Source organism: Protopterus annectens, chromosome 6.part0 (assembly GCF_019279795.1).
Source record: "Protopterus annectens isolate FY-2018-M chromosome 6.part0, PAN1.0, whole genome shotgun sequence".
Taxonomy (NCBI): domain Eukaryota; kingdom Metazoa; phylum Chordata; order Ceratodontiformes; family Protopteridae; genus Protopterus; species Protopterus annectens.
Window position 1 is genome coordinate 796,626,762 of NC_056737.1, and position 14,773 is coordinate 796,641,534.

At 41.1% G+C, this 14,773-nt stretch overlaps 1 protein-coding gene across 1 annotated transcript in view; it reads right to left on the minus strand.

Moving 5' to 3' along the window:
• Nucleotides 1-14,773, minus strand: part of DHRS7 (dehydrogenase/reductase 7) — a gene marked incomplete in the record, with an annotated part of 522,126 nt that overhangs the window by 127,221 nt on the left and 380,132 nt on the right. Inside the window, 1 exon segment of the mRNA XM_044074467.1 lies at nucleotides 2,936-3,151. Coding sequence (XP_043930402.1) covers nucleotides 2,936-3,151 — 216 coding nt within the window.

Below are 14,773 nucleotides of genomic sequence, written 5' to 3' on the forward strand. Positions count from 1 at the left end.
AAATAGATCCCTTCTCTGCACCCATAGTTTCTATTCTTGAATCTTTGACAAAGCTATTTAATGAAGGTGCAGCTACTATTCGAGTTGCAGCGATATCCAATTTTCACACAGGTAACTGGGGCACAAATCTGATGTCTCACAGGCTATGCAAAACTTTTCTGAAGGGCACTATTTTATTAAGACCACCCATTAAGACTCCTCCAGCTCCATGGGAGCTAAACTTTGTTTTATCCCATTTGATTCTCCCTCTGTTTGAACCTGCATCATCCTGTGATTTAAAGTTTTTGACATGGAAAACAATTCTCCTGATAGCCATCACTTCTGCAAGAAAAGTATAAGAGCTACAAGCATCATCTATAAAGCCCCCCTACATGCTTTTCTACAAAGACAGAGTATCCATTCGAACAAACCCATCTTTCCTATCAAAAGTATGCTCAGAGTCTAATTTGAATCAATCCACAGAACTACCAGTCTTTTTCCCCAAGTATGGCAACAAGGCAGAATACATGCTTCACCAACTGGATGTACACAGACAACTACATTTCTACTCATACAGGACCAAGGACTTTAGAAAATCTGACCAATTATTTGTTTCATTTTCAGAATCTAAGAAAGGTGCTCCAGTATCTAGTCACACTTTCAAAATGGCTATCAGACTGTATTACTTTCATCCACAAATATAAAGATCTTTCCTTTAAAATTAAAGGGCATTCCACAAGAGCCATAGCAGCCTCTTCAGCTTTTCATGCTAGACTACCAATTGACATTATTTGTGCTGCATCAACATGGGAAGGCGTTGGTTAAATCTAGCACAAAACCGACAACTAGCAACATCGTGGTCAGGGCCTAAGCAAGGAATACAGTAAGAATGAAAGTCCTTATAAGGTATTTGCTTCCCACAAGAAATACAATTATTAACTTTTTCTGACATCGGTCTGGAGCAAGAAAAAAGTTTCCCCAACGGGGTACTTAGCTTTTAATGAAGACTTTGGATCTGAAATTCGAACACGAAAATCTCAGGAGTCGACCGACCGGCACTTGCGAACTGCTTATGCTTCGGGCACCGCGCAGCAAGAAAGACTGAAGAAAATGGCGTCGGCTGCATCTTTTATACCCCTGGCACACTAACGTCAGGGAAGAGGCGACAGCAACCGACGCCGGACCTACACTTTGGAATTCAGGCTGGCTGAGGGTAGCCTGCCAGCAGGATAACCCAAGTGTAATGACTGCAACAGTGAAACATGAAGAACATCTTGCCTTTAAAATTAAAGGGCATTCCACAAGAGCCATAGCAGCCTCTTTAGCTTTTCAAGCTAGACTACCAATTGACATTATTTGTGCTGCATCAACATGGGAAGGCCTCATACCTTTTATCACTCATTACAAAGTGGATTTGGCCTCCAGGAACAGGGCCTCCTTTGGGTCCATTGTTCTGAAGAATATTCTCCCTTGAGCCACCCAAGAAATATGGTGCTAGGGACGCTGTCCCAACCAGTGAAGAATAAAGGTGAGATAGGACAACATCACATAAAGACGTTATGTACTCACCATAACGTTCCATGTGGGTTGTCCATCTCACCTTCATTCTTACATCCCACCCTCTTCCCCCAGCTTTTGGCTTCTGAAGGACAGAGTGATCATGACTGGAAACAAATGTTCTCTGACCTTCTTCCTTGCTCTATAAGTTTTTGAACAAATGCCTATAGTTATATTAGCAAACAAGATAGGGCACAATGGGATAGGGATAGGGATACCGCCACGAGCTAGTGGAAGTTCTCGAGCTTCTGTATACGGCCGAACCCAACCAGTGAAGAATGAAGGCGAGATGGACAACACACACGAAACGTTATGGTGAGTACATAGCTTCTTTTTACCTGCTGCAACACCACTCAAAGAATCCACTGATTGTCTAACAACTGAAATGCAGCCTAAATCCTCATCTTGGTTAAAACATCCTGCTTGACCAGTCTCCTGAAGGCATCCTGTTCCTAGATACCACGTCCACTGTGTAGTGTTAAGTAAAACTGGCAACAGCACATACACAAATCTTCACAGTCATTTCTTAGGAGGGCAGAAAAGCTAAACTTTCAAGGAATGTCTTCTAACACTCCCATTAAGGGGCTCATAGTTCTAAAGAAAAAATCACGTATGCACTTCTAATCAACTCCACCTTTCCTTTACAAAGGGAAAAGCAGTTAAGAGTCCAGAGTCAGTTCATTGGTCCCATTGTTTTATTATCCAGATAGAAGATTACTTACATCTGCCAGACGTATGGGTGTTACAATTCTGATAGAGAAATGTAACTATAGTCTAAGAGGTAAATGTGTTTCACTAATTCCCAGTCAGTCAGTGTGGAAGAAAGACTGGAAGCTAAGGGCAGACATGGTTACAGACAAACTCAAAACAATATATATTAGCCAGTTCTGTAGGTGTAGAGGGATAAAACCTTGACTACAAGCCCAGATAACCCAAGTTCAGTTTATGCCTTTGGTGTCTGCTAGAGATGACACAGGGAAGAGGTGTTATTTACCTTGGGAGGAAGGAAGCATTGGAGCTCCCTCTCACATCAGGGAGAGACTATGGTCCCCATAGTGATGTGTGCTACTTGTCTGCCCATCCGAGGAGGAGTCAGGGCCTAAACAATAATTGCAGGGATGCCAGTGAAAACACAAACAACTCTCTTGGCTGCCTGGATGCCTCTTGCCACTACAAGCACAGTATGGGAGAAAGAATGGGCAGAGATCAACTAGAGAAGGCTTGATGACCATCAGGCGCAAGGGTAAAAAAATGCTTAGAAAAATGTAAATTTCATTTGATCTGCCACATCAGAGCAATACAAACTGTAAATTCTTGTAGACTGAATCTTAAGGAAACTGATTTGTTAATCTACTCAGTTTTTCTAATCATTAGACCTGCCTTTCAATATTATACTTACCAATCCACTTTTAAAATTCAGAATTCTTCTCTTTGACATTTTGTTCAATAGCCATCTGCCCCAAGTGGGTGCATATTGCCACAGGTAGCATACAAACAAATACGGTTGATCAGAAATCCAGATCTCTGGAAGGTTATTGGCCATACCGACGAGCATTAGTCGGACACAACGAGCTGTGGGCATTTTGTGTAACTGATCAGTACAGGTTTCAAATACCTAAATAAAAAGATACAGAATATAATTAACAATGACTTATTCATTCACACTCTTCATTTCACTTTGAGGAGCAATTTGCAATCCTATGCAATAAGACTACAAAATTAACATAGAACAAAATGGCAAAAAGGGTAGCAACATCATTAAAAGACAACCTCTTTTTTGTTTTTACAAAAAAAATTTGCTGCCACTCTTTAAATGTACTGTGCCTTCTGAAATGTTGTAGTTACCCTGCTTATCAAAACCATGACACTTTACAAAAGCAAACAATGCACACACAATCAAAAGTGCATAACTCTGTTAATAAAGTTAAGAAGGGCATAAACATTTGTAAAGGAAACACTATTCACAATTTTCAGATTGCCAAGTGGTCAATCCACCTCTCCCCCCATTAACTTTTTCTACTCACACTCATCATGTGCTAAATGTCACAGTTCTAGAGTAAGTCTCATACACTCTCAAGTATTACATTTCAAAGAAAATAGTGTTTCTCAACTTTGCCTGTCCCTCCATTACTAGTACTCAGGCTTCCACAATTTTTGTGATGTTTTTACAGGCTATGCTGAAGTACATACATGCATTCATAATACTTCAATTTACACTTTCTATAATTTATCAGTACATTATATTTGGGTTTTGGTAGTGCAGTGCTTTCTCCCAGCTGATGTGGATTTACTTCAATTACCACCAATCACCAAGTGATTATTGCCACTGTACAAAAGCTTTACTTAAAATACTGCATGCATCTTTGTTGCAGATACAACTGCTTTTGTCTGTTAATGAAAACTTTGGTAAGGAATGCAATAAACTTTAAGATGTTTGGGCAAAGGTATGTCAAGGCAGACTGGCCGCACTTTTTCTGACAAATACTGTAACTTCAGGAAAAACTGTTTTCTTCATATATTTAGTTACTTTCAGTATTGTTGTGTGATCTGGGTATTCTGATGAGTCTTTAAACTTTGGTAATTATTTCTTTAGCATTTCTGATGGTCGTAGTTAATGATGTTGCATGATGTAACATTCAAACTGCAGAACATCAACAAAGTCAGCATCACAATAGCAATGGTGTTTTAACCCAGGGAATCTAATCCTGATATGGGCTCATTAATGGCTAGTGTTTATGTACAGTCAAGTCTTTCAGCAGACCCATGAAAAGGGATATATGGTTTAATCGCCACAATTATTTTTGAAACCACATTATACAACAACCCCCCATTAATATTCCAAAACGTGCACACTGATTGGTCAGCGTCCACGTTGTAAATCAGACTTATACTAATGGAAAAAGGTCCGGTCGCCCTGACTTTTTCTATTAGTACAAGTCTTTTTACAGCAACGGAGAACGCAAGATCTCCGTTGCTGTTTAGACACTGTCTTGCTATGTTAAAGGAGTTTAACATAGTGAGACAGCTTTAAAAAAGTAACAGAGATCTTCCATTGCTTTTTTTAAAGCTGTCTCGCTATGTTAAATGTGTTTAACATAGCGAGGCAGCTTTAAAAAAAGCAATGGAGATTCTCCATTACTTTTTTTAAAGCTGTCTCGCTATGTTAAACTCCTTTAACATAAAGAGACAGTTTGTAAAAATCAATGGCGATCTTGCTTTCTCCGTTGCTTCCACCCACAGCTCTGATGTACTGCGTAAGCATACGCATGTGCAGTACATCAGAACTGCCGCAGAATACCAGACAGCTGCGGAAGGGCAGTAAGGAGGCATTATACAATGCCATTATTTAAGAAATGTAAGTATTTTTTTCTTAAATAATGTCATTGTATAATAGCAATAACCCATGCCTGGGTGTGGGTAATGCTGGATTTACCCACGGTTGTCTTTTTTTGGCCACTCGGGCTTCGCCCTCCTAACCAAACCACACCAACTGTGGGTAAATCTAGCATTACCCACACCCTGGTGTGGGTTATTGCTATATTATTTTACAACATTGAACAGACTCATGCTTAAAGTGAAGATTAGCCAGTGTTAACAGCAAGATGACAAGGAATGCTGGGGGAAAGGACGTTTTCCCTTACCCTTAAGGTAGTGCCATATCAGAGTTACTACATTTAGAGATACTAGAGTGTGGGCAGTGCAGGGAACTTCTCTCCTGCAAAAACACTTTTTGTACATTGTTGCTGAAGTCATTGTTAGTTTGCAGTTTTTTCCTTTAGCTCCATCAAATGTTACCCACTTCACACTGGTATGTTTCTTGGACTTCATCTTTATGAGACTTGCTCCAGAGTGACATCTTATCTGCTTATACACCTTAGAATACCAAGAAGAGATAAAGCACTGCTGTTTAGTCTGCCAATAGGTATAGACTGCAGATTGTTTTTACTACATGTTTTTCTGCACAATGTCACAGAAACAAATGTAGTCAGAGAAATGACAATATGCATGGATGGTATACAGCACATATCAATGCTATCACTGCAGCACTGAAGTGAGTGAACCGTCCCTGGCATTGGCAGTCCCTATTATCAGACTAATCAAAAAATTCCTACATTTCAGATGGCTTCTAAATCAAGGTCCCTTGGCACTTATGCACTTTATTAAATCCACGTAGAATGCACGTCTTTCTTTATCAATTTCTCAATTTCTTTCTGCTTCCAGACACCTACTATTCTGCTTCAAATACATCAGCAAATCTTGAGCACAGCAATCTAATTATAGTATAATCAAAAATTATCACAGTCAAGTGCAATATTCTGGCTTGCTACTGTTCCCCTAGCTTGTGTAGTCCATCTCATCAATCATGATGACCATTGTTCTAATGCACTGTGATAATATTTTTGAAAGTCTTCAAAGGTAACATTACCGAACCTATCATGTCACTGTTTAGCACCACATTTCATCTACCATACCTTGACAACCTTCTTTGTTTTTTATCTGGTCTTTACTGTTCACTGAAATTAGCAGCATTTACAAATAACTATCTTTTCCTGAATGTCTATGCCAACTAACATGTAAACATGTCAAAATGAAATAAATGCACAACTAATGTTATAAAACATTCATTGGTATATTTTTAGTTTCCGAAGTCTTCGTTTTTAGGTTCACTCCAAATTCACCCTCACTCAGTCTTTTCTCATCACTATGTCCTAATTTAATAATTCCTTAACTAATGTGATAAAGTACAGTTGTATACACTTGCCATAAATGTAGATGTCCAAGTGTATTCAATGTTGCAGTCATCACCTGTGGGTTATTCCTGCTGTGGTAGCCCTTGGCCGGCCCGAATACCGGAATCAATGTTTTTCTGCGTCTGCTGCTGTCGCTTGACGACTGATGTCAGGTCTATAAAGGAGAGCAGCCAACCCCATTACATCAGTTTTTCTTGCCCTAACCCGTCAGAGGCCCAAGTAAAGATAAAGTTGGCCTGGTGGCTAAAAGCCACCTTTTGAAACTTATGTCTCCCTAAAAAAAGAAGATACAAGGGGGAAGGAGGGTGGGAAACCAGGACTGCAACAGTGAATGCACACGAACAGCTACATTTATGGTAAGTGTACACAACTGTACTATGTTCTTTGTGTTTCACTGTTGCAGTCATCACCTATGGGAGGATTCCCAAAGCTGAAGAGAGGGGTGGTAGGCTTAGTAAGAGACCTAGGAATGGGTCAGCATGCCCTGCAGAACTTCAGAGGCAAACCCTGCCCTAGCCTTAGAAAATAGAGGTAGGTGGTAATGCTTGGTAAAGGTATGGACAGATGGTGGCAGCTTCCAGGATGTCCCTGGTGGGAACTCCTCTGAGGAATGCTGTGGAAGTGGAGGCTGCCCTAGTGAAATGGGTTTGAATAGACTTGGGGGGGGGGGGTCCCATGCAATCTGTAGCAGAAATGGATACAGTGTGATATCCATTTGGAAATGGTTTGTTTGGAAATGGGCTTCCACTCTGCCTTTGGGACAAAGCTGACAAGTAGTTGGTCTAGTTTTCTGAAGGGTTTGGTGCAGTCCAGACAGTATCTGAGCTGTCTGTGCACGTCTAGTGAGTGCAGAATTCTTTCCCCCTTAGGGGAGAAGGTGGGTAGATGTATGGCCTGACTGAGAGTTACATTAGATACCACCTTGGGCATAAAGGTGGGATTAGTCCTCAGGGAGATCCTGTCTACATGAAAGATGATGAAGGGCTCAATGGCCATCAGAGCCTGAAGTTCTGAAACTCTCCTGGCTGAGGTGATAGCTAGGAGGAAAGCAGTCTTCCAGGAGAGGAATCTTAGTTCTGCTGAAGCAGCAGGTTCAAAGGGTGGTAAAGTTAGTTTTTCAAAAACATAATTCAGGTCCCAGGCTAGAGTGGGTGGTCTTCTGGGAGGTCTGATATTAGAAGCCCCTCTGAGGAATTGTTTAATCAAAGGATGGGAGAACAGGGGCTGTTCTGCATCAAAATGAGCTGAAATGGCTAAGGCGTGGATTTTAATAGAGGAGAAGGAGAAGCCACTATTAAGTAGCTCCACTAGGTAGTCCAGGATAAGAGGGATAGAAGGTTGTGAGGTATTGCCCCCTCTGGAATGGCTCCAGGTGCAAAATCTTTTCCATTTTCCAGCATAGGATTTTCTGGTGCTGGGCCTTCTGGCCTCTGTGATAATGTCTAGGACCTGTTTACTTAACAGGGGCCCCTTGTTTGCCTTTAGAGTATTAGCCATGCTGATAGTTTGAGAGTCTATAAGTCTGGGTGCAACCCCCCCCATCTGAGTCAAGAGGCAGAGATCAGGGGAAGCTGCCTGGGAGGCTGTAATGTCAGGCTGTGCACTAAGGGGTACCAATGTTGTCTGGGCCAATCTGGAGCAATGAGGATGGCCTTTGGTCTCTCCTCCCTTATCTTGATCAGTACCTTGGGAATAAGAGGCAGATGAGGGAATGCGTACACAAAGAGGGAGTTCCAGGGGAAGGTCAAGGCATCCACCTTCCACACTAGGTGGTGATACTCCCTGGTACAGAATTTTTTCCAGCTGATGACTGAGGTGCAAAGCTAAGAGATCCACCTCCAGAATCCTCCCACTCCCAAGTGATTTGTAAAAAGATTTTTCTGTATGGCTGCCATTTGTGGGGGTCCAGAAAGTCTCTGCTTAAGTGGTCTGCCAGGGTGTTGTTGATCCCTGGTAGGTATTGGGCTATTAGGTGTAATCCCATGGAAGAGGCGGTCAGCCAGAGGTTCATGGCTAGCCTGCACAAAGGGTAAGATTGCGTCCTTCCCCATTTGTTGATGTACCACATTACTGTGGTGTTGTCTGTTTTGATAAGGAGAACCCCTGGCTTGAGATGGCATTTGAAGGATGTCAGAGCTTTCTGTACTGCCATTTTTTCCTTCTGTTTGATGTGTAAGGGAAAGACCTTGGGGGCATCTGCCTTCTAGGTGAGCGCCCCAAGCAATGTCTGAGGCGTTGGTGGTAATGGTCTGCCCGGTTGGGCAGAGGGTGAAGGAAAGACCCTTGTTCTTGGCACAGGCCCCTGCCCACCAGAAAAACCTGGCCCTTATACAGGGGATCAGAGGGAAGCAGGTCTCTAGAGATTGAGAGTGCTGACAACAAAGGTTCTTTAGATAACACTGAAGTTTTCTCATGTGAAGCCTGGCCAGAGGAATTAGAAGGATGCAAGATGCCATGTACTCCAAGGCTTGCAGGAACGTCCTCGCAGTGAGGTGACTTCTGGAAGCCAGCTGGGTAAAGTAGATAGGCAGGAAGCTCTGCTTTTCTCAGGATAGGAAGGCCATTTGGGATACTGTGTCCAGCAGTGCTCCCAGGAAAATGATCCTCCTGGAGGGTGTTTTATTTCTTTTCGTTGATGGTGTACCCTAAGGAGGTTAGGAGGGTTTTGACAAAGAGGAGGTCCTTGAGCAGCTTTTCTTTGCACTCTGCCTAAATGAGGCAGTTGTCCAGATAAGGGTAAATCTGTATATTTTTCTGTCTGCAAAAAACTATGGCCGGGGCGAAACATTTGGCGAATACCGTGGAAGCAGTAGATAAGCCAAAGGGTACAGCAGAAAACTGAAAGTTTGAGCCTACTCTGAAGCAAAGGAATTTCCTGCAGGATTCCCTTATGGGGATGTGGAGGTAGGCATCTTTTGGCATTTTTTTCAGCACAGGCAGCAGCTGCTGCAAGGTGAGCATTTTGAATTTGGGGACCACCAGGGAGGTGTTCAGAACTGATAGATCCAGGATGGAGCGCCAAGTGCCCTCTTTTCTGGGAACAAGGAATAGTCTGGAATAAAAGCCTTTGCCTGTTTGATCTGAGGGGACAGGCTCTACTGCCCCTTGGGATATGAGAGTTTGGACTTGTTTCAATGTCTCTGCCCACTGATTTGGCGGCAAGTCTGGGTACCCTCTTGGAATTGGGAGTTTGGTGAAAGAGAATTTGTATCCCTGAAAAATGATCTTTAAGACCCATTGGTCCTTTGTTACAGAAAGTCAATTTTCTTTGCAGAGGGAGAGCCTTCCTCCTAGCTTTTGGTGAGTGAAAAGAGGGCAGAAGGTGGAGAGGGAGTCATTGAGAGTTTTTGCCATAGAGGGATGGCTTAGACCTCCCTGCCTTTAGAGCAGAAGTGGTCCACTGTTTGGTTCTCTGCTGTCCCTGGGATAGGAGTCTGGGTGGTCTGTCCCTGCAGGGCTTTCCTTGCCCCTGTCTTCTAGATGCAGGGAAGGACCAGTGCTTTGAGAGAAAATTCCTGCTGAACCTAGGAGGTTGTACCTGAAGGAAATCTTTTACTGTCTGCATAGATTTTGCTTTGTCTTCCATCTTTTTAAGCACCTCTTCTGCTTTTACTCCAAACAAGCGGTCCTTAACCAAGGGTGCATCAATTAATTTAGACGACGTGATCAGGGAGAGGTTGCTTCTTCAACCATGCAGGTCTCCTAATGACAGATCCTGACACTGCTGCCCTGCTTGGGGCTTCTAGGGCGTCACATCCACAGTGTAATGAGTGTTTGGCCACTTGATAAGTAGAGTGCAGTAAATCTGCTAACTCTTTTGAATTGGCACAGTCAGGAAAGGTTGAAATCTTTTGTTTTAATAGTTCCAAAGTGTGTTGCTGATATTTTAACATGTGGAACTGACAGCTGAGTGCTCTGATAGCTAAGGTTGCAGAGGTGTATACTTTTTACCCCACCTGTACAGACCTCTGGAGTTCTTGTCAGAAGGAATAGGATTCTTTGCAGAACTAGCCTTAGCTCCTTTTGTTCCCTGTGTAATGACCTCTGGGTCTGCAGCAGGATTTCTGTACAGGTCTTTGTGAGAATCCGGTACTCTGTAATACCTGTCAGGTTTTCTGGAAGCAGGTGGGAGGGCGTCAGGAGCCAAGCTGGATTCATGGAATACATCATCCACCACCTCTTAAGATTTAGGGAATGGCCGAGGGTCTGTGCTGGAGCAGGTCTAGAAACTCTTAGTCTTTTCTTAGACTGAGGGAAGTCCTGGGATTCCCAGTGGAAATGTTCCCTGAGGGTGTGAAGTGGTTCCCCAAAGGAAAGATCTTCTGGTGGGGAGGCAGAAGGAATGGATTTCTCTGCATCTGAATCCTCATAAGCAGTCAGAGGTTGTTGCTCCTCTTCAAAATTTGAATAATCAGATTGCTCACAATCCTGTTCTCTCAGAATTTCAGGAGAAAGGTCTCTTTCCCTTTTAGAGAGTGTGGCCTGACTACCCCTGATAAGGGTGATAAGATCCTCCGTCATTTTAAGCATTTGAGCTTGGGGTGGTGGAGTAGGATTAAAATGGTGGCTAGAGGTAGATTTCCTAGGAGTGGCCTTGCTTCTAAGCGTAAGAGTCTGAGAAAAACGGTAGTCGGATGAGATGTCGTTTGTTTTGTCTAGATTCGGTTGTGCAAAATACCTCCTCAGAAGCCGGTGCCTGCGTCGTGGCTCCGAACCCAACTGAGGCAGAGACGGGAAGATGAAGAAAATTTCTGCAGCATATCAGACTCCAAAAGGGTCTCAATAGAGGCCTGCGAAGGTATCGGATTGGGCATCAGGGGCTGCGAAGGCGCCTTACTGAATTCCGGAGAACTGATGATCTGCTTAGCAGTACAGTCATCAGAAGGCTTAGCCTTGTGTGGTCTGTCTCTATCTTTATCCTTACGTTTTTTCAGAATGTCTACGGATTGTTGACTGACGGATGCCATTTCAGAATGCCTGGTTACAATAAGAGCTCTACGACGAATGGTTCTCGCATTAAAGAGGGCACAGAACCGGCAACGGGGAACATTGTGGTTTGGGCCTAAACAAGTGCCGTAGTATGAATGGAAGTCTCGGTGTGGGATTTACTTTCCACAAGCGAGGCAACTGTTAACTTTTTCAGACATCGGTTAGTGCAAGAAAAAAGAGATCCCCAACAGGGTACTTAGCTTTAGACATTTTCAGCTGTAATTCAAACTCTAGTAGTGTCTGACCGGCACACTTGCGAACTGCTTCTGCTACGGGCTCCACAGCAAGAAATACTGATGTAATGGCATTGGCTGCCCTGCTTTATAGCACTGCCGACCTGACATCAGTCAGCAAGCGACAGTGGCCAATGCAGAAAAACACTGATTCTGGTATTCGGGCCGGCCGAGGGCTACCACAGCAGGGATAACCCACAGGTAATGACTACAACAATGAAACACGAAGAACATCATTTGTACTTGAACGTAAAAAATATACCACTAAATGAATAGAAACAGTTAGTGACATGGTGATAAAAGGAAGTACCACTTAGAATAAAAGGAACTACACACCATCCTTGAGGTGATTAAATACATTATAGCTGCTATCCATAATCTTGTCCACGATGTATAGAAAGCTGTGAAAAAATCTGGGTGAATGGACCCAGATTAACTCAGCAGATAAGTAGTCAAGAAAGAAGTCTGAGTTAATTTCGGGGGAAAACAAACACCTTTGGAGGAAGCACTTTACTGCTCTGAGTCTAAACAACTTGACTATGAGGGGATACCTTCTTCTGAAACAGAGTTAAAAGAAGATTTCACTCTGTCTGAAAGGGACACTGTTGACCTGCTTTAGTGGATGAGGAGTTGGGCCCCACTTCAAAGCTAGACAGTTAAGAAAATGAAAAACTAGTGGACCTTAATATTAATTATAAAGACATGCGTCTGGAGAGTTTTTCCCCAGGCCTCTGCTGAAAATTGGCTTCATTCCAAGTCAGACTTTCCCAGTAAATAAATGTAATTAATTAATTAATTAATTAATTAATTAATTAATTAATCAATCAATCAATCAATCAATCAATCATCTTAATGTTAAGAAAGTCCAATGGGGAGACCCCACACTTAAGGAAGCTATGAAAAACATACAGAAGATTAATGAGAACACCACTTCCAAAATCAGAAGAGGTTGATACTCCACAACAAACGAAGCAAACCAGATAAATAAAAGAAACAAGTTCTTTATTCGAATAAGTAAGCGCTTTCACGTTGCTTAGAACGCTTCATCAGACTTCAACAAAACATGAAAATATAAATCAACTTATATATAAATAAAACACCAATAAAAATCACATTAACGTGTCACATGCTAATTACAAAAATACATCATTTCCTTTCCATCAAAATATTTAAAAATACATAAAATTACATAAAATATATATATATATATATATATATATATATATATATATATATATATATATCCTAAAAATAATGCATGATGGAAGTAAATTCATGTTGAAACATATTAAAACATATATTAGGTTTTGAAACATATTGTTGCTATTTAATGTTTCAAAGGTTTATCTAATAGAAATGGTCTCAATGAAAATTTATCATTTAGACCATGACCTTTGTTCGCAGATAACTTAATTATCCACCTTGCCTCAGCTTTTTCTGTTTTATTACCAATATTGCCAAGTCTTTCTGTTTCTATCAACTGTCCTATTACTAAAAATCTAAAGGCATGTGTAGTGTCATTATGTAGTACGTGCTTGGCTAGGGCATTCCCTTCATTTTCTCTATGAATAGCATATAAATGCTCTCTTATCCTTTCTCTTAAAGTCCTATTAGTCTTCCCTATGTAGAAACAATAACATTTTATGCAGGAGGCTAAATAAATCACATTTCTTGACTTACAATCAGCGTATTCATTAAATTCATATTTAACACCAGTATCTGGATGTATAAAAACATTAGATTTCATTATATATATATACACTGGTTGCATGAGCGACATGCAAAAGTACCCTTTCTCTGAGAGGACATCTTATTCCTAGGCACACTTTCATAACAAAGCATGTGTTTTAAAGACTTAGTATTCTTATAGCTAAAAGATGGTTTTTCACCAACTAAGTCTTTTATACCATCATCTAACTGCAAAATGTTCCAATGTCTCTTAATAATGTTGACAATAGAAGTATTATTATTAGTAAAAGGAATCACTAACCTCCTCTTGTCATTATTCCTCACTATGGGTCTCTCATCTATATTGCCTTGTTTTTTAATAAAAGGACGTCCTAGATGTGCACGTTCTAAAGTATCTAATGAACGCATGTCACTATTGCTATAGCCTCTATGTCTAAAATCACTTTCTATAGTTTTTAATGCTTCAGAAAAAACTAAATCATCACTAGTTATGTTAGAGAAACGTTTCACCTGATTGCTCACAATGTTTTTATGTATATGAGGAGGATGCATGCTACTTCTGTGAAGAATAGCATTCTTCCTACATAACTTTCTAAATACTTCTGTTTCAAGAGTATTGCCTTTTTTTCTCAATGTCACATCTAAAAAATCAATAGTATTTTGTGAATACATTTCAGTTAATCTAAGAAATGTAGTAGTTCCATTAATATATAGAACAAACTCTTTTAAAAGCTCTAATGTGCCTCCCCAAATTAAAAAAAGATCATCCACAAAACATTTATAATATTTTATAGAAGTAGAAAAAAACAGATGTTCTAGGACATATGTGTTCTCCCAATATGCTAACACAAGGTTAGCATAAGAGTTAGCACAAGATGTGCCCATAGCTACTCCTTTGATTTGAAGGAAGTATTCATTATTGAAAGTAAAAGCATTGTGACAAAGAACCATTTCTCATAACATTGCGAATTTAATAACCTGATCATTATTCAGCCCTTTGTTCAACAAATATAGCCTTAAGAAATCTATCCCTACATCATTAGGTATGCAGGTGAAAAGAGAAGCAATATCCAGCATTACCATATAGTCTGTAGTTTCTAGACATATGGAGGCATGTATTAACTTTAAAGTTGTCCCTAGAGGTCTTTGTTTGTTAAAAATGCCTACTTTTGGCTCTGCTTATCCTGAACTTTTGTCTAAGTGGCAGCAACTTAACTTAGATATGAGCTATGCTTACATGAGACTGCTTACCGAACAATATACTTTAATAGAATTGGAACTTCAACAAGAAGCTATAGCTTTAGAGGAAAAATTGACTACAGCCCTTACCAATACGCAGAAAGAAGATTTTCTTTCTGATATAGCGACTACAATGCAAGCGCTAGATAATAAGTTATTATTGGCAAAAAAGAAGAAATTAGAAAGAGATTGTATGGATTTCTCGAGGGGGAACGTTTTCTCCTGGCCGGGAGAATCCACCAGGACAACATACGCTGCGACGCGTACAAGCACTGAAATGCCTTCTTCTGAGCGCAACGCTTTATTTGCTCCTACTCCTTCCACGCTTGTTTCCTC